Below are 26,717 nucleotides of genomic sequence, written 5' to 3'. Positions count from 1 at the left end.
TTTATCAAGTTGATAGGTGATAAAGCAATAAACTCATAGGGAGTGTAGTGCAGAGAGGAAGAGCCTTGATTTGGAGTCAGAAGACCTCAGTTCATATGCTGATGCTGAAACTTAATACTCATGGGACCTTAGACAAATGATTAAGTTCTGATTATGAGAGTGTCTAGCACGTAGTAAAGTCTCAATATGTTCATTTTCATTCATTCTGTGATACTCACTTCCCTCATCTGTAAAACAACAGGTTGGATAAGATGACCTCTAAGGTTTCCTATCACTAGAAAATGATGAAATAACCCAAAGACCAAATTTACTTTAATGTGTAGAATCTGGCCCAGCCTTGAGTCAACAATGTTATTAGAAAACACTTTTGACAACTAATATTTGCTAGGCTACCCCTAACATATTGATTGAATTCATCCTTCAAATTACTACAAGAGATAGCAGAGACAAGATTATTAGTAAGAATTTTTTCCATTGACAAAAACTACTATTTGCAGATATTATGTCAAAATAGACTACAAGAATAGTGAAATAAGAGGGATTTTAAATTTTGTATGTAACAGAACTCATTTGCTATATTGCAAATTAAAGTTTTGGAGACTAAAAATTTTGAACAGAAAATCATTCTCTACATGCCTATCTTAGAAAAGTTAGATAACCAGAAGTCAATTTCCCCTAAGGAGATAACTGAGTGGCAGCATCTTACTGCAAAGCGATTACAGCTGGAGTTGCAGTGATGCCAAAAGGAGCCAAAAAAGGATATTCCAACATTACATTTCCCCTTGTTTCAGCTTACTGACATGGTTCATTATACCTTATTCTCTTTCTCCCAGTGCCTTTGTCATGTCAAAGTCGCTATGATAAAATATTTTAATTTCTTTTAATTTCTTGACATCTTTTCTCTCTCTGCTACTCTTGTCCTAAGCTCTTCATCTGACCCTTCCCATCTTGACCTTAGGTTTGCCATAACCCTCTTGTATTTTCTAGTTGCAATGTCCTTTGTGGCCTCAAGAACTGAACACCTTATTTTTTGCTGTATTTGGCTTAGTTTACTTTTTATTACTTTAAAAATTATTTTCACAGCTAACATGAGTCCTTAAAGAAAACTTCAAAAACAAATCTTATTTCTATACTCAACAAAATGTCACTATTCTTAACAATGTATCAAGTCCTAGCCTGTTCTGCATGCATATTACTTCTGTCATTACTATTCATTATATTTAAAACTGTTAATGTGTAGCTTTACCTATAATGATGTGTTTTTTTTTTCTTTCATGCTAGTGGGGAGGTCTTTTGTGTTTTTAACTACATATGTGTAGAATTCAATTTGATTGTCATTTCTAACATCCATAACGTAATTCTTTCTTTCCTCTAGTCAAAGTGGAGAAAAGTCCTCCTGTAAAGGGATTCCTTTCTGGAAAAGTCAGCCTACCTTGCCACTTTTCAACTATGCCCACCTTGCCACCCAGTTACAATACCACAAGTGAATTTCTTCGTATCAAATGGTCAAAGATTGAAGAGGATAAAAGTGGAAAAGATTTGAAAGAAACTACTGTTCTTGTGGCCCAAAATGGGAATATCAAGATTGGTCAGGGCTACAAAGGGAGGGTGTCAGTGCCTACCCATCCAGAGGATGTGGGAGATGCTTCACTTACCATGGTCAAATTGCTTGCAAGTGATGCAGGTCTTTACCGCTGTGATGTCATGTATGGAATTGAAGACACACAAGACACTGTGTCATTGGCAGTAGATGGTAAGGTTTTCTTGCAATGTCTAGGCATTTTTTTTAACGAAATACACATATTAACAACATTGAAAATTAGTAATTTAAATTAACCATCTTCAGCTATCTTCTTCTAAGGTCATTCTGGTGATACCAGAAAAGAAATAAAACCCAACATTCTTCTCTAATTATAAATTGCTACTTATTCTGGGTAATGGGACAAGTAACCCTTCTTCCTTTCTTCCTTTCCTTCTCTCTTTTTTCCCTCTCTCCCTTCCTTCCTTCCTTCTTTCCTTCCTTCCATCCCTCCCTGCCTTCTTCCTTTCTTTTTTCTTTCTTTCTTTTCCTTCACTTATCTTCCAAAATCACTTTATACCTTTGGTTTGGACGTAAGCAATTCCAGTCATATTTACCTAGACAAAAGTGTCAATATTGATTATACAAATAATGTATTAATATCTATTATTGCTAATTAATAAAACAATATCTTACTTTATAATGCCATAATGATAATAGCTTCCATTTACTGAGGGTAGGGGCAGTGTGGTTCAGGATACTGAACTTGGAATCACCAGACCTGAATTTGAACCCTGGCTCTGTCACTCACTACTTGTATGACCTTGGGCCAGACCCTTCAGTTCTCATCTATGAAATGAGGGAACTGAGTCAGATGAACTCTAGACTAACTCTAGATGATTTGTTGAAGTTCTGGATCTGTGATCCTGAGATTTTATGTTATGTAGGAAAGCAGTTTAGTATAAAGGATAGAGCACTAGTCTTACAACCAGGAAGATCTGAGTTTGAATCCTACCTTTGCCACTTACTAGCTTTGTGATGCTGTATAAAATCAGCTAAATGCAACTTCATAAAACTCTTAAAGAATGAATTTTTCCTGGGTTGTTATCTCTGGGGATGGAGAATTGACTCTCCCATGACAAAACAATTATAGGTCTCTGACATACATTTAGACATTACTGCAAAATTATAACGATAATAGAAATGACCTAGGAGGATTATTGTGAGGATCAAATATTACACATTGCTTTGTGAACTTCAACACATTAGACCTTTTTATGCAGTGCTTTCATGTATCATCCCATTTGATTTTCACTGTAATCCTTACTAAATTCTGCAGTGTCTAACACTGTGCCTCACACATAGCAGAAGCTCAATAAATATTGAACTTGAATTATATAAAAATAGCTGCAGAGCAGAAGGAAGAAAATGTCTCAAAAGGTTCATTTATTAATTGTTCCTTCTCATGTTTCTCAAAGGGAAATTTCTCCATTACCAGCCATGGTTTGTATATGATTTAAATATTTAAATTAATAAACCAAATAGAAATAATTGTATTTATTGGGCCTGTGCTGAATGACATAGTTCTTAGAAACAGAAGATTTTGGCAAATTTTCCCCAGAATTGTAATGTTGGGGCATGTTGTAGCAGATTAATTTTCTTCCAACTATCAGTTTTCCTATAAAATATTTAACTTTCAGAAATATATAGGGGGTAGTTAATAAAACTCTTTATTGTGTTGTCAGAAAGGAAATACTTTGCATTTCAGATGCAGAAAAATATCTTCCTGCACATATCTTCCTTTTGTCTACAGATTCAGATACTTCCTTCCACAATTCTGTTTTTGTGCTTGCCGAAAACACACCAAAAAACCGAGGCCTTTTCTAATCTATTTGCCAGTTAGTGTTTACTCCCAAATTAGTCCCAAGTTAGTTGTTTTTTGCTTTATTTTGTTTGGCACAAAGAATGATCTCAAAAGAAGTTTTTGAGTATTAAAAAGCAAACAAAAGATTTGTCTCTTTCCCTTCTGAAACAATGAAAATCTTGTGCTTAATCTCTTTAGCCCCATGGGGTCTCATAATTATTCCAGACATGGCAGAGCCCTAAACATACTAATGTATTCTCCATTCATCACACAGATCCCTTTTTTGTCCACCTAATCATCAGTGGCACATGAGTTCTAAATGCAAAGACTTCAAAGCTTAATTTTTAGGTCAGAGTAAGAAGAATACAGTTGCCTAAATTCTTTCTGAGGCCTTTAATTGACTGTAGACCGCATATTGAAACTTTGAAAACAAAAACTTCTCAAAAAATAACAGTGACGTGAACTTTTTTTTGACAGATTGTGTGGAGATGCTTATCTTTTTATGTTAATCATGAGATAGGAAATATCAGCAGGGAGAAAAGTTCATAAGGACAAATATATTCATGGAATAGAGATGGTTTAACTGGAAAGTTAATTTTGCCCATGCAAGACTTTTTCTGTTGGACTGGTCACTGGAACTTATCAATAGAAATGCAATGTTACATCAAGTTAGCTGCTTATTGGAATAACACTGTCACATGCCACAGTTAGAGCAGGGCATAAATGATGAAATTAATAGAGCAAACAATACTATAAACAACCAGGCTTAAATGAGGAGAGTCCTATAGTCTTCCAAACTACTCTATAAGGGACAAGGGATGGGAAAAAATGGTTAGAATTAGGGAGGGTTCAGAGATAACTATAAAAACAAACCTGGGTCATTCTATAAAGTTCTGATCCCTTTGATGAATTTTTAAGATCAGAAAGTAAAAAATGAGTGCCTTAATGTCAACTATCTGGGGAAACCAAAACAATGGATGCATAAGGTACAAACACCCTGTGCTAAATAATTGCCCTTCTGTCTAACCAACATCTGGGTGCCAGATTGTGAGAAGCAGACCACTTCCAAGTCCTTGGGAATTCATAGAGATTGGTAGCTGGGATGGAGAAGTATGAAGTGGCCCATCATCCTGATAAATAAGTGGTAACCCCAGCAAGGGCAGCTAGATGGCTCAGTGGTTAGAATGCTGAGCCTGGAGTCATGAAAACCTGAGTTAAAATTTGGTCTCTGACACTTGCTAGCTGTGCGACCTTGGGCAAGTCACTTAACATCTATTTGCCTTAATCCACTGGAGAAGGAAATGGAAAACCACTCTAGTATCTCATGGACAGCGTGGTCCATGGGGTCATGAAAAATCAGACAAAATGACTACTGATGGAATCTTGTCTGCTTTAAATTCCAGTTGCCCCCCAGATCCTAATCCCTTTGGATTGCTCATTCTCAGGGAGCAGTCATGTAGAAAAAAAGGATAAAAAATGTAAAAGAAATCAATGTTTCTATACCCAGTTGCCTACTTTAATTCTTTACTGCTAGGTTCTGGGTAGGGGTTCTTAGGATGGTCACATAAACTTCACAGATCTAGAACTAAACTGGGGGGGGTGTACTTAATGGCTTTTCCAAGGGCCTTCCTGGTGCCCCTTCCATACCATTAGCAAATGATCTATTAATGTGTAGTGTTGACCCATCTTATTGGGAGGCTGCTTTACAACCTTGGCTTTTTGGTTTCTTCCTTTTTTTAAGTGTTGTCTTGTGCTTGAGAGTTAGTAGGCATAATGGACAGAGAGCTGGCCACAAGGACCTGTGTATATCTCTCTCCATGTCTTTCATACACACAGACATAGGCTGTGTGAGGTAAATTATTTAATCTCTCAGTGTGCCCCAGGCAAATCTCTGAGATTATAAATTGCAGGGAAAGTGTCAATTTGCAATTGTTGAGAGAGTTTTCCTCAGGTCTAATCCCTGATCCTATCTCTTATGTCTTGTGCTTAACAGAAATTAAAGTGATGAAGTATCATATCATAATTACTGTCTAATTAGATATCCACACACTACCTCACTGAAAAATGACTCCACAAGGTCTAAGTGACAAGTTAGGGAAAACCAAGTCTAAGTCATGCCAACTACTGGCATTTATTAAATCTCTACTATGTGCCAGTCTATGTGGGCAATAACAATGGTTTGCTTTAGTTAAGGGCAATAAGGTATGGCCTGTGTTACAGTGATCCTGAGGGACAGTAGTCATACTTTTAACCTGTATTTCTTTGAAGAATGTTGTGAAGTTAAAGTCTTATAGATGATAACTTGCTCTTCTGTGCAGGTTATTTGTGCCAGGCATGTAGTATGTATCTCAGTTTTGTCTATCATATCTCTGTTCCCATGGAGGGGAAGGAATACATACTGTTCAGGAATCTGCTCGATATGGGCATGTCACACCCATTTGCTGAGTCAGCTCTTTAAAAAAATTGTGAAGTAGGCAAAGGTTTATTGCAGGCAAAAAACAATCCCTACTCTCAATGGGGGAGTCTAATGGGGAGACAATATTTAAATAACTGTGTACAAAGAAGTTATATGTGGCATAAACTGGATACAGGGGAAGGGAAGCCACTAAAATTAAGAGATATTGGGAAAGGATTCCTATAGAAGGTGGGATTTTTAACTGGGACTTCAAGGAAGCCAGGGAAGCCGGGAGGCAGAGATGAGCAAGGTGCATATTCCTGGCATGGGAGAATAGTTAGAGAAGATGCCTAGGATTGGGAAATGGAGTGCGTTGTTTGAGAAACAACAAGGAGGCAGAAGTCACTGGATCATATTGTATAGGGGTGGGGTGTAAGAAGACTGGAAAGGTTGGAAGGGACAGGTTGTGAAGGGTTTTAAAAAACAAACAGAGGAAGTGAGGCAGATGGAGGTTAAATGACTTGGCCAGGGTCACACAGCTAGAAAGTATCTGAGATTGGATTTGAACTCAGGTCTTCCTGACTCCAGGTCCATACTTTATTCATCGTACCACCTAGTTGCCTCATATTTGCACTTCAAAAGATGATGCCTGGAGACAACAGAGCTTAAACCAAAGGAATAAATCTTTAATGGTGGACTTGCAGTGAGGGTGGCATTTGGAAATGTTAAATTATACCATTAGTAGGTAATTTCTAATTTATGAGGCTGGCTCAGACCATCTGTGACCTTGCTTTGTTTTTTAATTTGGTTTACCTAAGTACAAGAAATTGAAGTGATGAGGCCATCACATTATGATCACTATCTAATTTGATATAAGCATATTACCCCAGTGAGAAATTTCACATATTTTGGTGAGAAACTTTAGTACAGCCTTAACCCCTTGATGGTGTTCTACTTTCTTTGCAGGGGTTGTTTTTCATTATCGAGCTGCAACCAGCAGGTATACTCTGAATTTTGAGAGGGCTCAGCAAGCTTGCTTGGAAAATGGTGCTGTAATAGCAAACCCCGACCAGTTAAAAGCTGCATATGAAGATGGATTTGAGCAATGTGATGCAGGCTGGTTGTCTGACCAAACTGTGAGGTGAGAAATCCAATGTAGACAGTCTAGACTTCACTTATCCAGACATCTGCTGGATTTCTCTTTCCTCTCCTTCCTCCCTCCCTACCTCCATCTCTCTCTCTCTCTCTCTCTCTCTCCCTCTCTCTCTCTCTCTCTCTCTCTCTCTCTCTCTCTCTCTCTCTCTCTCTCTCTCTCTCTCTTCTCTCAACTTGACTTTAGTTCTTGGTGAAATTTTAGAGTATATTTTTAAAGGGATGACAGGTGAATATTTAGAATGGGAATTAGTGTTCATGAGGTAACAGCATAGTTTCATCAAGAACATATTGTTCTAGATGAAACTAATTTCCTTTTTCTACAAGATTATTAAAATGGCAGATTTAGGGAATGTTGCTGATATAGTTTATTTTGGTTTTTAACAGTATTAGATACAATATTTCCCATCATTTTTGTGGAAAAGCTGGGTGATATGAGCTAGATGATGGATTTGGGACAGTGATAATAGTTATTAAGAGTCAACCCTAAAAGAGATCTTTTCTAATTGCCTTAGGGATGTGTGCTTAGTCTTGCTCTGATGTTTTATTTTGTTTTGTTTTAAATGATTGAGTTGTATAAAGGCTGAGATGGTATGCTTATAAAACATACTGCTAGCATAAAACTGAGAGGAGTAGCGAATAGCCAGAAGATGGAGACAATATTTTATTTTTTAAATAAATTTAAATTTTTATTTTCAGTTCTAAATTCTCTCCCTCCAACCACTCCTCCACCCTTGAGAGGACAAGAAATAGTGCCCATTATACATTTGAAGTCATGCAAAACACTTATACATTAACCATGTTGTAAAAAAAAAAGCACAAAAAATAAAGTGAAGAACAATAGGCTTCAGTCTGCACTCAGCGTTCATCAGTTCTTTCTGGAGGTGGACAGCATTTTTCATCATGAGTCCTTTGGAATTGTCATGGATCATTATATTGATCAGAGTAGCTGAGTGTTTCACAGTTGATTATTGTTATTAGGCTGTTCTCCTAGTTCTTTGTTGTCGTAGTCACTTTGTATCAGCTCATAGAAGAGAGACAAGATTTTAAAAAGGTAGGCTGGGGTATTAGGCTGAATTGAGCAAGATGAAATTTAATAGTGATTAATGTAAAATCTTGCACTTAGCTTCAAAAAAATCAACTTCATAACACAAGATGGAGGACATATAGCTGGACAGCAGTTCGCTGGAAAAAGATCAGGGATTTTTTGGTGGACTTCAAGCTCAGTCAGTTAACAGTGTGACATAGTAGCCAAGAAACCTACCTCAAACTTAGCAAAGCATAATGTCCAGGAATAAGGGGGTGATTATCCCATTGAACTTTGCCCTAGTTAGAAAACAATTAGAATATGTTTTTCACTTCTGGATGCCATAGTTTAGGAAAGACCCAGAGAAGCTGGAGGGCAACCAAGAAAGGTTTCAAGTCCATGCCATATGATGATCATTGGAAGTAATTGGGGACATTCAGCGTGGTACAGAGAAGATTTGGGGGTGGGTGGGACATGACAGTAAACCTGAAGTATTTCAATAGTTAAAATATGTTAGTAATGAAGCATTATCCTGTGGAAGAGGGATTAGGCTTATTCTTTTTGGTCCAAAAAAGCAGAACACAGAGCAAAAGGTAGAAGATGCAAATAGGCAAATTTCAGTTTGATGTGAGAAAAATTTCCTAATAATTCAAGCTTTCCTAAAGTGAAATGGTTGCCTCAGAAGGTAGGAATTTCCCCCCTCATTAAGAGTCTTTAAGCAAGGGTTTCATGGTCATTTGTGAGGCAGTATACATACATATATATGTAATATATATATATACACACATACATATATGTATACACACACATATATACATATATATACACATACATATATGTATACACACACACACACACACACACACACACACATATATATATATATATATATATATATATATATAAATAGATTGGAGTAGATGGTCACTGAGGTCTTTCCAGACCCTGAAATTCTATGACTAAAAGAATCCATGTATTCATTTAAGAAGAAATTAGCTAGTGGATTTAGAGCTGGAAGAAAACCCCAAGCTCTTCTGGTCCAACCCCCTCATTTTTATATATAAGGAAACTAAAAACAGGAGAGACTAATGACTTGCCAACTCCACAAGTAATACATGGTAGACCCACAAGTCCTTTGACTTCAAGTGTGTACTTCTGTGTACTCTAAAGTGCTACCTTTACCATGATTATCTTCTTTCAGATATCCCATCAGAGCACCCCGAGCTGGCTGTTACGGAGATATGATGGGAAAAGAAGGAGTCAGAACATACGGTTTCCGTGCTCCTTATGAAACTTACGATGTGTATTGTTATGTGGATCATTTAGAAGGTAAGCATCCTCAAGTTTCCACAGCTCTCTGAAAGCTAACAATACAGATGAAAACTTGACATGAGGATGGAATCCCAACAGATCTGCTCTTTTGTTATGCAGAACCAAGAAAAACATCTAGTTGAAAACAACCCTATGGTTATGTGGTATAATTGGCTTAAATTAACATTGAAGCTGGAGGAAAGAAACCTAAAAATGGCCCATCAGGTTTGGGATTTCTATACTTAGGGGCAGTTCTTTCTGCAAAGTTTTTCTTGGATAATTTCCAATGTGCATTTAGAATGTCCTGAACAGAAGGCTATAATAGCCATAGAGAGGAAAGTTGGCATTCACTACACCCACAACTTCACGTAAAAAATTAGGTGATGTCAAGTTACCCTTCAGACCCAACACTGAGATTTTCAGCAGAAAAATAGAATCATAGAGGTTAAAAGAAACCTCTTCTAACAGATGAAAGACCCTCCCATTTTACAGAGGAGAAAACTGAGGCTTGGCAAGGTCCAGTGACTTGCAGAAAGTCATGTAGATAGTAAGTGGCAAAATCAGCATTTGAACTCAGGTGCTGTGACTCTCAGATCGGGGCTTTGTTCACTGCAAAGCAAACCAAGAAACCCCAGTGTAGCACAGGAGAACTTTTCCTTGATATCTCCTTCATCATGCTTAGGTATAATAATAGCATATTATATATAAAATTATAAATAATATAATAATTGGGAATAAATAGCATGTACTATTTGTTATTTTTGTCATCGTTACTGGTTTTGGACCATACTTATGATTTCATCAGTTTAGGGAACTTTTGGTGAGGAAACTCCCTCCATCAATGCAGGTCAACATCTGCTCTATGACTTCCAGTCTTAGAGGGTTGCCTGAGGCATTGAGGGATTAAATGACTTGCTCAGGGTAACAGCCAGGATGTGTCTGAGGCAGGACTCAGGGCTAGCTGACTCCAAAGCCAATTCTTTAACCACCAGACAATGCTGTCTCTTTAAGATGAGCTGTTATTTCTAATTCAGAATAGAATTGCAATTTTACCACTTTTTCCCATTTTTAATGTGTTACTTTAAAAAAAAAAAGCATGGCTTAAATGATGTCTACATCTTCAAGGCCTGAAGCAGCATGTTCAATAAAAGGGGATGAATTTTAAAATTTGTTATAAAGAAGTATTAATTACATCAACAAATTTGTCAAGAGATCAAATTATAAATAGTTCTACCATAGTAGGACTGTATTCTTAGACTGGTCCAGATTTACTCAAGATAGAGTAGGAGAATTCTGAGGTGATTATAGAAGTAGAAAAATCATCCCCGTAGCCTCATTCATGTACTCATTCATTCATTCATTCATTTATTCATTCATCTATTCAATAGACATTTATTAAATACTTTCTATATATTGATGTGCTAGCCACTGAGACAGACACAAAGTTTAGGTACGACATAGTTTCTGCTTTATGAAGTTTGCAGTCTTAAATTTCTGCTGGGCTATAAAAGACCTTCGGTTTTTCCTATGAAATAGATTATTAATCTCTAGAATAATTCCCTGAGGGTTGGAGCCCCTTCCCTTTCCTCAGTTCCCTATTGCTCTAGGAACATCAAGAGAGTTATTCCTTATAACAAAAGCTAACCAACACATCGAGTCTGAAATTACAATCCCTCACCTTTACAAAGAGGTTAGAATGGTGCATTTTATCCTCTCTTCTTCAGTGTATGCCATTACAATCATGCACCACAATTCATTTAGCCATTTATCAGTCATTTTATTATTCTTGATGAGATTACTTGGAAAATATGCTGTTTGTTAGTGTTTGATTAGGCATTATCATGCTTCCAGAAGGTGATGAGGAAAACCTTGGAGTACAGAACTTAGAATAAATTTGAGATGGGACATTTATACCAGATCAGCAGAATATTATCTGTTCCCAACACTTCCATTTCTGATTTAATATCTAAAATATGGAGAAGCAAGAAAGATTCTGTGTCTCAAAGGCATTATGAACAGTACAGGACATTAAACACAGGCTGGAGTTTGTCTGAACAGGACTTCATGTTGCAACTCCCACTAACCAGCTACTTAAATCAGCCTGAGACTGTTGCTTGTTTCCAAGGAGAGGCCTTGAGAAATAGCAGAGAAAATGAGAATGTTCCCAGTTACATTGTTCTGATCATTCTTCCTTCCTTGGTTGGTCAGCCTTTGGAAACCTTGGCAAATTACTAAGTGTTTTTTTCCTTCTTGGCTTGGAATGGAAGTTTGCAGAGTCCTTATACAAATGTCAAGTTAAGGTAAAGAGAGAAAGGGATGCAAGATAATTTATAATGTAAATTTTATAATATCATCACTGAAAAAAGAACTCTTACCTCGAAAGAAAAGGCCAATTACTAAATTATAATTAATGTGGAAAATCAAGACAAAATTATATTCAGGGTTTCTATTTGCTGCATAACAGAAGATTCCCATGAAAATGGGTCATAATTTTTTCTAAGTTTATTATTATTTTCAATTGTATCATACACATTGCTTTTATCCTAATATTATTCTTTGGAGCCAAGAGTGTGTGGGAGGGTGTAATCTTCACAGAAATTGATATCCTTAGAATGTGTATCATTGGATGATTTGGACAGTAGTTGGGAGCCAAAGTACCTTGACCTTGGATCAGAAGTCATATTTTACCAGATGGTTTTATAAAGCAAAGAAAGCTAAGAATGAAAAGGATTGTGGTTCAAAGATGTAATTAATTTATAGTTTTAATTTTGTTATTTATTGAGAAAAATGCTTATTTAGTTAACATTTCAACTTTCTTTTTTCATCCTTTCTTCTATTATAAAGTCATAGTTAAGTATTCCTCCTGGCACATGGTTTCCTCCATGAAGTCCAAACAATTGGACTAAATTAAATTCAGCCAGATAGGATAAAAAACATATGCGTGCATTAAAAAAAAATCTTAGGAGAGTCACAGATATTAAAGGACAGCTATAATTATGAATCAAATACTTAGTAGCAGTTAAAAAAACAATAGAATAGAAGAACAATTATAATTAGCTCCTCAGGCAATTATTTAAGAGCAGGCAGATATAGTTGAGAAAAAAAAATCTGCCATTATGGTAGATCATTAGCCATGATTCAATAATGAGGCACTATTGTTAAGAAGTCTGTGAAGAGGGATTTATAAATGGGACTCTAGCATGGCAGAGCTGGAAAGTAATCTTTGGGAGTAGGATTGCTTCACCTTTGACTTTGTTTCCCCATTACCTGGCACAGTGCACATAGCACATAGTAGGTGCTTAAATAAATAGTAGGTGCTTGTAGATTGATTGATCCTTAATTACTAATGAGATATTTAATAAAAGGTCTACTTTGTATAACTGTTAGACTAGTCTTTTAAACACCATTTTCATTATATCAAATATCTACATAAGAATATGTAGTAACTTTCTATCACTTATTAGAGAAAGTACAAATTCCTCCATCTGGCTTTTAAGTTCCTACATAAACTGTCACCATTCTCTCTCCCATTCCACCCTTATTTCAAGCTACTTTTTTTCTTTCTAGCCAATTCCTCTCAGTCTTTTTACTGTTCCTCTCTGCCCTCCTTCTCTGACCCTCCTCCAACCCACCCCCACCCCAATGATATCCTTCCCTTCTGTCTGGTTCATTACCCTCATTCTCATTCTGTTCTCTTGGATAAATTCCTACCTGTTTGCCCACTCCTTTTCAGTTTCCTTTGCTGGATCCTCATCCATGTCACACACACAAATTGTAGGTGTCCCCCCAAGACTCCGTCTGTGCTTCCCATTGATTCTCACCCTGCGTTCTCTCTCTTGGTTAACTTCACAAGCGTCCATGAGTTCAGTTATCATCTCTATGCTGATGCCACTCAAATCTCTATTTCTAGCTCTAGTTTCTCTCCTTAACCTTAGTCCTGTATCATGAACTGCCTATTGGACATTTTAGATGTCCTGTAACATCTTTCAAATTCAACATGCCCCAAACAGAACTTGTTACCTTTCCCTGAAAACCTACCCCTCTTCTGACCTTCCCTATATTGTTAAGGGAAGTGCTCAAGTTTGCAGCCTCAGTGTCTTCTGCTGTCACTCATGCTATATATCTAACCAGCTGCCCAATCTTGTCATTTCTATCTCAGTCATTTTTTAGATATATGTCCTTCTTTCCACTCACACAGTTATCACCCTAGTTCAATCAATCAATAAGTATTTATCAATTAATTTATTATTATATATCCTACTAATTAATACTTTCTTATGTGCCAGGAACTGTTCTAGGACTTGTATGTACAAATACAAGGAACAAAACAATCCTTAATTTCAGAGAGCTTAGATTTATAATGAGGGATACTAACAGTTGGGGATTCAGCCCCTCATCACTTCTCACCTGGATTACTGTAATAGCCTCTCATTTAGTCTCCTTACCTAATATCTCCCCCCACTCCAACCTTTCTCTTTACAACTACAAAAAAAATGATTTTCCTAAAGGTCAGGTCTGTCTATGTCACCTCCTACTAAATAGCCTTTAGAAACAAATATAAAATCCTCTCTCTGGTACTTAATATTTTTCTTGACCTAGCCCCTAACTACCTTTCCAGTCTTCTCACATATTACTCCCCTCCACGTACTTTGTAGTTTGGCTTACTTGCTGTTCCTCACATACATTTTGTCTTCTAACCCTGTCTTTGAACTGGCTGTCTCTTCCTTGCATTGCTCCGCCCCCTCACCTCTATCTCTTTCAATCTTTGATTTCTTTCAAACCTTAGCTCACACCTTCTGCCTTCTACCTTTAGCTTTTCTTCCTTCCTTCCTTCCTTCCTTCCTTCCTTCCTTCCTTCCTTCCTTTTTTTAGTATTTTATTTTTTCTAATTACATGTAAAGATAGTTTTTAACTTTCACTTTTAGCTTGCCTTGATCTTTCCAGTTTAGGTGCTAGTACACTCCATCCCCAAAGCCTTGCAATCATTTTGCCTATGGTCAGTGTTTACTTACTTATGGATATGCTTTCTCCTCCAAAACATCATAAGCTGCTTGGGATCAGGATCTGTTTTGTTATGGCTTTTGTTATCTCTCTCCCTTCCCCACCTTGTTTTGCCAAGTGTGAGGGGCATAGTGGACACAATAAATGTTTGTTTATAGATTTTTTTTTCTTCCATAGCATTTCCTTTTTCATTAGCAACCTAGTGAAATGCTAAGTATTGAAGCCAAATGTAGTTTGCTTCTAGGCCTTTCTTTGACACACAGGATAGCTGATTACCTATAAGACTTGTCTAATGCATCTCCCAAACCCCACTATCATACTTAAGACTAAAAATACCTGGATTGTGACATACCAGCTGATAGATGGCTGGCCTTTTTTGGTCAAGGAGGAAAAAATTGCTGAGCTTGGATTTTGGGATTTTTTTCTTTTTCTTTTTGATTAATTTTGTTTTTGACTAGTGAATGCACAAAAATTTCATAATTCACACACCCCACTCATTTCTTTAGCCTTTGGGAATTTAGCATCCTGGTTGAGTTATTTCTCCTTGTAGTAATAAATGTTACTATCTCTCAGTCTAAATGAAAAACCCTAGCTTTCATACATTAATATCCCAAAGAGCTTAGAACAGAATAGCTTTCATCTTACTGTAATCAACATATAGCAATCATATCACTCTGCATAGTCTACTTCTAACCTTACAACGAGTTTAGCCTTTGGTAGATACTGCCAAATAAATGGGGCAATTGATGGAAGCTTATTAAGTTTAGTACAGGTAGAAAGGGGTCAGGGTCTTTCTCATCTGACCCCTTTCCCTGATTTATTGGAGGTCTTTTCCACCTTTTACTTTAGCATCCTCCCTGGTTATAGCTCATTGTTTCCATAAATCCCCCAGGTCTAGCAGTTGGACTCATTTTAAACTTCTCTAGCATTTGGAAGGCTTAAGGTTGGGCCAAAAGCAGAGATCCAACGCCTTGAATAGACTGACTTTTGACTTAGCTGGATTCTAGGCTATAGGGGATTCTTCCCTAGTGTGACTACTATGATAATGCTGATTTGATCCCCATAATTAACATATTAATCATTATAATTATATTATATTTAATATATAACAGAATATGATAGTATAGTATTAATTAACTTATATAATACAAAAATGCCTATATAAATCATTTAGAAGAATTTCTCATGTATCTATCTCTGATTCAATATTGATTTTAAACCTTAGAACCAGAATACTACCTAGTTCAGTATAAATGAAGTGGGTTAAATGCAAAATGTCCCAAGAGTCTTAGTTCAGTTTTAAGCTCTAATAGAATAGCTTAAATAGCTTTAATAACTTAGAATTTCACTAAGACTTTTCATATCCCTAGCATTTGGCACAATGCCTGGCATGTAGTAGGCTCTTAATAAATGCTCATTTGCTGAGTGGAGCAATATATATATATGTATATGTGTATATAAGTATATGTGTATATATGTGTGTGTATGCATATGTATATATGTATGTATATATATGTGTGTGTGTGTATAGTGATATAGTTATTGAGGGTGGTTTCTGATAACCCAATGCTGTTATTTATTTTTCACTGAGCTAGCAGAAAACCACAGCTCATGATGCCTATAACTGCCTTTGTTTGAGATCCTATACCTTATAAGGATTGAGTGGTATTTCAAGTTTAGAACCAAAGTGGCTATTGTATGTGAATGCAGGACTCTTTGGAATCTTATAGGTCTGTTAAAGAGCTTGTTGGGGGAGGGTTCTGAGCTCACCACCCAAGCAGTCCCTCCAAGAGACACAATTCATGGTAATCCCAGTAGGCACTTCTAGACAGCCCCTTTGGTTCTGTTAAGTCAATAATGCATAACTGCAGGAATTTATCACTGGCCTCTAAAGATTCATAAAGAACAGCCTCTATATACATTACAGTCTAATGGAAAAGTAATATGGGAAGGGCTTATACATTTCTATAGTGTTGATATCTAAACTTCTGATTTCCAAAATTTAATATCACAATTCCCATTCTTTTTATGTTTATTTTTACATTTATGTATGCATAGTTAAGTATCTATACTTTTTCTATCTTGACTGGACCTGTGATTTTATTGGTTTAGGGAACTTTTGAAGAGAAACTTTTACCAATGCAGATTAGCAATCACACTGGATAGTTTAGAGCAGGGGTGGGGAACCTGTGGTCTCCAGGCATGTGTGGCTTTCTAGGTCTCTGGGTGTGGCCTTTCCACTGAGTCCAAGTTTTACAGAACAAATGATTTTATTAAGGGGATTTGTTCTATGAAGTTTGGATTCAGTCAAAAGACTGCACTTAAGGACTAGAGGGCCATATAGCCTCAAGGCTGCTGGTTTCCCAGCCCTGGCTTAGAGTTTTAGAGAGTTTTCTGGGGATCTCTGAAGTTAGTTGACTTGTTAGTATATGCTAAGGTAGGCTTTGAACCCTGGACTGCTTCTGAAATGGACTCTGTATCTATTATACTACTCTGCCTCTCTAGTATATATAATATAAGAATAATTCCAGGTTTTCCACACAGTCCAAATAATTAGCTCCTCAGTAATTCTATAAAGTATATCAGTCATAAAATCTTAGAGCTAGATGGAACCAATCTTCCTGTTCAACTGGTTAAATCAGTGGTTCCCAAACTTTCTCAGTTAAGGTGCTCTTAGTGTCTCAATAGTGTTTCCATAGTGCCTGAGATGCAAAAAAAAACAACCCCAAAACAAACCCCAAACTAAAAAAAAAAAGAAACAAACTTAACAAGCTAATAAGTTAGAAATACCTAGCTTATTAAATGGTTAAATAGAAAATTTGAATATCCCATGTTGTACTGTCCCTGTGTGTTCCCTGAGGCACCTAGGCAGCTGCAGCGAACTGTTTGGGAATGGAGGGTTTAAAAAAAAATTTTTTTTGGATGGTTCTGTGATTTCATTGGTATAAGTATATTCATTTCAACACTCTGAGAGGAGATCCCCCCATCAACTGTTCCTCACCTTAAGGTTTTAGGTTCTTTCTTTCTTTCTTTCCTTCTTTCTTTTTTTTTTTATTTTGGCAATTGGGATTAAGTGACTTGCCGAGGGTCACACAGCTGGTAAGTGTCAAGTGTTTGGTCTGAGGTCAGATTTGAACTCAGGTCGTCCTGACTTCAGGGCCGGTGCTCTATCCACCTAGCTGCCTCTGGGTTGTTTCTTAAGGCACTGAGAGAAAAAGTGACTTGCCTAGGGTTATAGAGACAGTATGTGTCAGAAGTGGGACTTGGACTCAGGTTCTTGCTCTTCATCCACTGCTCCATCTATTTCTTTGTGTTTAACCCCTAAGAAAAAGAAATTTCAGAAACTTGTCTTAAAAGCATTAATTAACGGATATTTCCTGTTTGTCCTGTGTGCAAGGTTCTGTCTAGTGAAGATCCACTGTCATATCCGATATTCCGATATTTCATTTTATTTTAGGAGTCATCTAGATCTGTGAGCCTTTCTTTCCAATGTTATCAGCAGTGAACACTTCAGGACTTTCTTTCTATGTAAGCTTGTTTTCATTTTTGTTATGGGAGGAACCAGAGTGGTAGTTCTCAAAGTGTCAAGGGGCCCTTCCAGGCAGTCCACAAGATCAAAACTATTTTAATAATAATGCTAAAATGTTTCCATTTCTATGATAAATTTTGATAGACATGACCCACATAAACAGAAACTCTTGGGGAGGGAGGTAGTCTTCAATAATGTTTAAGAGTGTAAAGGGGTCCTGAGACCAAAAAGTGTGAGTGCTTTTAGACTAGAGGATCTACCTATTCAGAAATACTAGAGCAAGGGTAATCATCAGACTCTTTTCCTCAGATTTTCCATCGGGTTCAAAAAACGTTCTGGTTTCCTCCATAATGGAATGGATCATAGAACTTGAAAGAGTCCTTAGAGGAAAAATATATATGGAACTGTAGGATGATCAAGATGCAAAAAGGAAGGGAAGATTTTGTGACTGACCTATTGTCACATTGTATCACATAATAATAAGGGCAGCTAGGTGAGTGGGTAGAGCACCAGGCCTGGAGTCAGGAAAATTCATCTTCCTGAGTTCAAATCTAGCCTCAGACCCTTATTAGCCCTGTGACCCTGGGCAAGTCACTTTACCTTCTTTGCCTCAGTTCCAACATCTTGTAAAATGAGCTGGAGAAGGAAATGGCAAACCACTCCAATATCTTTGCCAAGAAAAACCCAAACAGGGTTACCGAGAGTCAGACATGCCTGAGACAACCGAACAACAATCATAACAATAGCTATTATTTATATGGAGCTTTAAGGTTTCAAAGCATGTTACAAATATCCTCACCACAACCCTGGAAGGAAGGTGCTATTCTTATCCCTATTTTAAAGTTGAGGAAACTGAGGTAAGCAGAAATCAAGTGATTTGCCCAGGGTCACACAGCTAGGCTTGAGGTCTATGTCTCCAGGTCGAGTTCTATCCATTGAACCACCTAACTGCCTTCCTGTGTCTTTTCAAGATTCAGCAGCCCAGACATTGTTTTTAGAAGCATTTTTCACTCAAATGAAAACATCACAGCTCTAAATAAGAGACCCTTTGTAACACTTCTTGAACATCATTTTGTTCTAAACACCTTCTTCTTTCATATGCTAAATAGTTTTTCAAGGCCATACTTGTATAGGTAGCCCAAGGAACTGCTAACAAGCATGTTGATGTATTTCCACATAAATATGATTTAATATATGTAAATTATGTAATGAACCAGCAGGCTATTTCACTACAAGAGTGTTAATTTTAGTTTAAATGCTAAGCCTGTTTTTTTTTTTAAAGGGAAGCTACGTCATGTTTCTTACTTTAACATAAAAAAATAAGAAATTTAGAAAGTCCTAACCTGACTTTTTATTTATTTTACCTGCAAATTCAGAATATATCAAGCCAAATTCTGTCTTTACTCCTGAAATGAAATGGAATTGCCTTGGCAGCACCAGAGTTTTTCTTGATAGAGTTAATAAAATGTTTGTTTGCCTAAGGATTAAAGGCTCAAATTACTAGAGTAACACGCATGTTTTTGAAAAACTGAAGTGCTTCTCCTCAAAAGCTTATATAGCACTCTGTTAACTGTTAGCCAGCACACACCGGTGAGGGATTCATTGTCCCTTCAGATGCATGTGCATTTGTTTTCATAAATGAGAGGCCGGTGTTGCAGACTGGCTACAGTGGTGAACTTGGAGTCAAGAAGACCTAAGGCTGAAAACCTGCCTCTGATACTTGCCTCTATGATCCTGGGCAAGTAACTGAACCTCCCTGGGCTTCCCTGGCCTCATATGTAAAGGGAGGATAATGGTGCCTGTAAGAGGGTTGCTTTGAGGTTATAATGAAATAACCCACATAAAACACTTTGCAAACTTTAAAAGACAATATAGATGCCTGTTATTATTGGTTTTTCTCTTCTAAATAAAACCAAATTAAAAACAAGAAGAGAAAACTTAAGTTCTTTAGGGAAATTTGAAGGCTATTTAATGTTTATCCTGTCTTTGTATTACTTAGAGATGTCACAAATACTACATATGTATATATATATATATACATATGTATATACACATACACAGTCATAGATGATATGCTATTACAGATCATTGTGCCATGCAGTTCCCTAACATATATAGACACACAAATGTGTGTGTGTATAAACTTCTCTATATGTTTGTCTATCATCTATCTATTGTATTATTTGGAGACATATTTGTGTTTGTATGCACATATAAGTATAAAACCAACTGATAGAAAATACAGAACATATCTATATATACAACATAAAGATATGTAGCACAACATATAGAAGATAAAGCAATCCATTTGTATATATCCATGTAAAACAGCATATAAATAATTCATACATAAATATATACCAGATGATTTCATGGCACAATGATCTATCTATACCATTTAATCTAAACTATGAACAACATTCAATTCACATCTACTTTTGCACAATTCTATGAATATATGCACACATTTAAATATAATTGTGACAAAAATGTGCAATTCTTTCTAGATAAAGTAACTGAGTTCCAAAAAGTGAAAATAAAGATCAATTAAAGAAAGAGAGACCACAAAGCACCACCTCTTGTTTTCCTAAATCATTTTGGTGAATTATTCCTGGATGAATACAACTGGTTTCAAGACATGACCAAGCCCAATGGGGCTGTTTGGGGATGATTAAAAAATAGAGGATTGATATAGAAATCAGAAGACCTGCATTCAAATTCAGGATCTGCTACTAACTAGTTGACTTGACCATTTCACCAGAAGGGGCCTACATTTACTCGGACATGAAAGGACAAGATTGAACTAGAAAACCCCATTCTGAAAGTCCAATCTCTTTGGAATTTTTTTTTTTAATTTGCTTTCTTCATTACCCTGTGGAGAAGCTGTAGTATGGGAAGAGAGCTAGATTTTGAATTTCATCTCTGCAACTTACTTGCTGTATGAGTAGGCAAATCAAATTCTCTGAGCCTCAGTTTCCTAATGTGTTAAATGGGAAAGCTATCACCTGTCCTACTTACATCACTGGCTTGATGTGAGGATTTCTGCTCTGGAAATAGTCTTGTTGCTTCCCTATCTTGATCCTTTGGTTAACTAGTTCAACTCTATAGTATACTTGAATTTATTACTCTCTTGTCCTATTGCTACTCATGCTTTATCAAACCCGAACTCTGGATTACTCCTACTGTCTGCTTCCTTTTTTTCCTACTTGTGTGCTGCTGCATGGAGCTAAAGGAAGTCATGAAACTGCTGACTGGATCCATTACAAATCTGTGCTTTCTAATCTCAAGTGAGCCCTTCTCTCTGCAATGAGGCAATCCTTCTGCTCCTCCCTGATTGATTCTGTTTTTTTTCTCTGGTTTTGGAGGCAATGGGGTTAGGTGACTTGCCCAGGGTCACACAGCTAGTATGTGTCTGAGGTCAGATTTGAACTCAGGTCCTCATGACTCTATGGCTAGTACTCTATCCACTAAGCCACCTAGCTGTCTCCCTAATTGATTTTTATCCTATTAACTACAGCTGCTGTTTCAAGCCTCTTCTGTCCTCAAGTCTCTCACTACACTCATTGTCCCCATTCCAAAATGAGGACCTCACCTCAGATTCAGTAAAAAACCTAGGCCATTTGTCACAAACTTCCCTTCTTCCTTGTCAGCTCACATTCCTCTGACATCCTTATTCAGTAACTCTACTTTTGTCTTTGATAAGGAGGCCAAAGCCAACCCCTTTAAGAGTGCTTGATTCCCTCCCATCTTCTCCATCAGTCTGATACCAACTACACAATCCTTTCTGTAATATGGAAGACCTCTCGGCCTTACCATCTACCCTGCCTCTGGCATCCTCAGGTCCTCTAGACCATAACAAGTTCCTTACCATTATGCCCTCCAAATCCCTGGACGCTGGTATTTTGTGCACGTCCTCAGTGCTGATGTCCATTAAAAGACCCCTTGGCCTTGCCACATATACACACTTGGGACAGATGGGTATTTTCTATCCAACCTGCTTGTATATGTTGTCTCCTTCAGTTAGAATATGAGCTTCTTGAAAGCAGGGACTTTCTATTTTCTCTTTGTGTCCCCAGGAATTAGCACAGTGCTTGGCATATTAGTAACTACCAAATAAATGATTTTTCCTATATTCATTCATTCAGTCCCTCACTTACTGTCATCACTTCCTCCCCAAGTCTTTATTCTTTTGTGATTGCTTCCCTGTGGCCTACCAATATACCCAATATATAAGGTTATCCCCAGCCTTAAAAATAAAATAAAACAGAACAAAAGAAAAAGGAATTCTCACTAGGTTCTAACAACCTTGCTAGGCAAAACTAGCTAAGCTTAAGAAATTCATTTTCACTAAGTTCCTACATAGCTTCTCTTTCACGCAGTTCTAAATCCTCTGCCATCTGGTTTCTAAATTCATCATTCCACTGAATGATCTCTAAAGTGACCAATGATCTTTCAATTACCAAATATAATGGCTTTAAAAAAATTCAGTTTTGAATCACTACCTCCCACCTCCCCCTCCCAAACTTGTTAAGAAGGAAAAGAATGCAATACCCAATATATATATATGATATATATATATATATATGAAATCATACAAAACATTTCCACATTAGCCATCTTGTGAAAGAAATAAAAAGCAAGGAAAATAAAGTGAAAGAAGATACTCTTCAATCTGCATTCAGGGTTCCTCAGTTCTGTCTTTAGTTGTGGATAGCATTTTTCATAATGAGTCCTTTGGAACTGTTGTAGATCACTGTATTGATAAGAGTAGCTAAGTCTTTCACAGTTGATTATGATATAATATTGCTGGTACTGTGGCCGATGTTCTCCTAGTTCTGCTCGCTTCACTTTGCATCAGCTCAAATAAGTCTTCTCGGGTTTTTCTGAAACCATCCTGTTCATTGTTTCTTACAATATTATAGTATTCCATCATAATCATGTACAATTGTTCAGCTATTCTGCAATTGTTGGGCATCCCTTCAATTTCCAATTCTTTGCCATCACAAAAAATTGCTGTTATGAATATTTTTGTATAGTTGGGTCCTTTTCTTTTTCCTTTGATCTCTTTGGGATATAGACCTAGTGGTGCCATTGTTGGGTCAAAGGGTATGCACAATTTTATTGCCCTTTCTGTGTAATTCCAAATTATCTTTCGGAATAGTTGGACCAGTTCACAGCTCCACCAACAGGGCATTAAGGTAGCCATTTTCCCACACGCTCTTCAGCATTTGCTATTTTCCTTTTCTGTCATGTTAACCAATTTGATGAATATGAGGTGATACCTCAGACTAATGACTTCTTTTCTATCGTAATCCATCTTGACTGCCATGTAATATTTTACTATTCTCTGCTCTCAGGATTTTTGTGACCCTTGGTTCTATTATCTGTTTAGCCATTCCTCTATCTCTTTTGCTGGATCTTCTTCCATGTTACCCTTCTCTCTTCTACTCACTATAGATGTCCCACAAGACATCATAGTTTGTCCATATGATAAAATGACAATAAAATACCTTTATGGGATTTGGGAGCATCATTTTGAATACTCTTAATCTTTTCCCTGAAAAGAAAGCTCATACAATACCAGAGAGGTGGCAGCAGAGTAGTGGCCCATTTCTCTCCATTTGCATCGCCTTTAATTTCTTAGTGTTTTCCCTTTCATATATTTTCTATTTTGGTTTGTGGTGTTTGAAATGTTCTCTGCTCATAAATTTGGAATTAGGCATGGATGGCTTTTGTATGACAGAGGAAGACTTAAAGCAAATAAGTCTTTTGTGAGCTTTTTTTATTAGGCAGATTGAATGGTTAAATGGGAACATGACCCATGATACAAATGAATGAAATGATTGATATGTTCAAAAGAAGAAAAAAGTATAGGAAGTCTTTCGATAATAATATAAATGGTTTTGTATTCATTTAGCAACCTAATTCCTATTCCTTTTCATACCTTAAAAGCACCTGCCAGAGTCTCACACAAAATGTTTGTTGTATAAAACTTTGAGGCTGGTTACATAGTAAATCCCACTAGGTTATTTGACTGAGTAAATTCTTCAGTCTGGCTCAGCATGGAGGCTGGTTCCTTAAGCAAATTACTCAGAGGCACATGCTATTTATTCTCCAGCATATAGAGTAACAGTGCTGTTTGGTGAAACAGGACTTGCTCCCTAATTGTATTTTTCTCCTGTACTTGAGTGTGTTGAATACTCTTAGCATTTAGGAAGTCGAGTAGTTTTTCCACAAAGTAGAAACTCCCTACAATGAAGGAAACGAAAGTAATAAAATTGATATCCAGCTGTAAAAACAAACCCAAATAATGTTCTACCTAGGAGGGAAAAATACTGGCACACTGCCTGTTTTCACACTTGCATTCCTTTCAGACCTAAAACAAGTGTGATATTGATATGAATGGAACTGTTCAAGGTGATGCCGTCTCTCTGTCTGCCATGTAGTCTTGAGACAAGGTCCATGGCTGAGATGGATCACGTGTCCCAGAAAGCTAAGCAGAGCCTTGTGGCAACACTAACTTTGGTTTTCTGTTGAGGAAAGAGAGAAAAAAAGAGTTGTTCACTTCTTAATAAAAGACCTTGGTCTTTGTAATAACATTCTTTGATTTATATTTAGGCTTAGCCCAGCTCGAGGCATTTTGAACTTGGCATCTAGTAGGCATCTCAAACTCAACATATCCAAATCAGAACTCATTATTTTCCCCCTTTGAAACTGCCTCCCTTCCAAATTCCCCTAATTCTATCAAGGTTAATACCATCCTTTCCAGCTACAAAGACTAGAAATTACAACGTCATCTTTAATTGACAGAAGCACAGAATCTGACATTTGGAAGGGACTTCTTCTAATATGTAGACAAAAGGAATCTCTACTCTGACGTATACAAGTGGTCTTCCAGCCTCTGCTTTAAGAGTTCTCAAGAGGGACATCCCGCCCACCACTCATTCTTCTTTTGGACAGCTTTAATTATTAGAGAGTTTTCCCTAACATTGAACTTAAAATTGTTTCTTTACAACTTCCACCCATTGTTCCTGGATCTGCCCTTTGGGTCCAAAAAGGACGCTGCCCTCTTCCATATGACAGCCAGTCAAACACTTGAAGGCAGTTATCACTGTCCCACTTGATTCTTCTTTCAGGATAAACATTGCCAGTTCCTTTAAACCAATTTTCGTGTCATAGACTCAAGGCCATTCCTCCATTCTAGTTGCCCTCTTCTTGACACTCTACAGATTGTTCTTCTTAGATCCTGGTCCCCAGATTTGAACACTCAGTACCCCAGATGAGGTCTGATGAGAGTAGGGCACAGTGGAACCATCACCTCCTTGTTCTTTGGAAGAAATACTCCTTTTAATGAAACAGAAGATTGCATTAACTTTTCTTCCTATTTGACATTTTGGACTCAGATTAAGCTCATAGAAAACATCTAGACAGCTTTTTAAAAATTTATTTTTAATTTATGGAATAAGTCATGCTTCTCCCATCCTGTGCTATCAACTTTAAATCAATTTATTTTTGTACCTAATTGCAAGATTGTACATTTTTCTTGATTGGATTGGATTTCATCCAATCAAGGGTGCGCCCCTTTCACTGAATCCAAACTTCCTTAAAATAAAAAGATTTGTTCTGTGAAGTTTGGATTCAGTCAAAGGGCTGTACTTGAGGACCTAGAGGGCCACATCTGGCTTTGAGGCCGCAGGTTCCCCACCCCTGGTATTATCGCTTGACTCATTCTTGCTCATCTCACAGAACCAACAAGTCACTTATCATTTTCACCTCCACAACATCTCCCACATCTGTCCCCTTTTCTAATAATTCCATCACCCTAGTTCAGGCCCTTGTTACCTCTCACCTAGGCTATTGAAAGAGACTCCTCATTGGTTGCTCTGCTCCAAGTCTCTCCTTATTCCAGTGATCCTCCACACAGTTACCTAAATAATTATTCTTAAATCACATACCTGACCAAGTCACATCCCTACTCCATAAACTCTAATTGTTCCTTATTATCTTTAGGATCAAACACAAACTCCTCTGTTTGGCATGTAAGGCCCTTTACAATCCTATGCAACCTTCCTTTCTAGCTTCTTTACATAGTACTCTCCTTCACACGCTCCATGGCCTGCTTGCAGTTTCTCATACGTGATACTCTATTTCCCATCTCCAAGTCTTAGTACTGTCTTTCCTCCATGCCCGAAATATACTCCCTGCTAATCACCTCTTAGCCTCTATCAAAACCAAGGCCAAGAGCCACATTCCACATGATTTTTTTTTCAAATTCTATCAATGCCAATATCTTCCTCTCTCCTAAAACACCTTATTTGTACATATTTGACATATTCTATATATGCACACCCATATATGAGCATACACATATACCTATATATGTATACATTGTCTCTTTGTTAGAAAGTAAACTCCTTGAGGACAAAAACTGCTTCACTTTTGTCTCTATAGACCTGGTGGTACCTAGTATGATACTTGGCATATAGGAGGCACTTAATAAATCCTTGGTGACTGGGTGATTGGTTGAGTATGGACACATTGGTGATAGGCCAAGTGGTATGGTGGAAATAAAGTTGGCTTTGGGGTTAAGAAGACCCAACTGGGTTCAAGCCCCATCTCTGACACATATTTGCTTTGTGAAATAAGAGAAGTCCTTTAGTCTGAGTTTCCTAGGCAAATTTTGAAGACCAGAAGTTGCAGGAAAAGTGCCAATCTGCATTGACATAGGAACCTTCTTATAGCAATGAAACCACAGATCTACTCTCTCTTCTAAAAACCCATATCATTCTGAAATATTTGGGTGGAATGATCACATTTGAGAATATCTAGATAGATGGCACAATCGATAGAGCACTAGACCTGGAAACAGGAAGAACTGAGTTGAATTTTGGCCTCTGACACTTGCTAACTGTGTGACCC

The 26,717-nt window shown here is 37.2% G+C and overlaps 1 protein-coding gene across 2 annotated transcripts in view; it reads left to right on the top strand.

Moving 5' to 3' along the window:
- The window catches only part of VCAN (versican), a 134,546-nt gene that overhangs the window by 19,203 nt on the left and 88,626 nt on the right, over positions 1–26,717 (top strand). For both annotated transcript variants that reach the window (XM_027864169.1, XM_027864170.1), the window contains exons 3-5: positions 1,376–1,753; positions 6,745–6,919; positions 9,159–9,286. In XM_027864169.1, the coding sequence (XP_027719970.1) occupies positions 1,376–1,753; positions 6,745–6,919; positions 9,159–9,286 (681 nt within the window). The remainder of the gene's footprint in view (positions 1–1,375; positions 1,754–6,744; positions 6,920–9,158; positions 9,287–26,717) is intronic.

The sequence above is a fragment of the Vombatus ursinus genome, unplaced genomic scaffold (assembly GCF_900497805.2).
Source record: "Vombatus ursinus unplaced genomic scaffold, bare-nosed wombat genome assembly UNPS02014774.1, whole genome shotgun sequence".
Taxonomy (NCBI): Eukaryota; Metazoa; Chordata; class Mammalia; order Diprotodontia; family Vombatidae; genus Vombatus; species Vombatus ursinus.
Note: the sequence above shows the minus strand (reverse complement) of the source record. Positions and strands in the feature narration are given on the sequence as shown.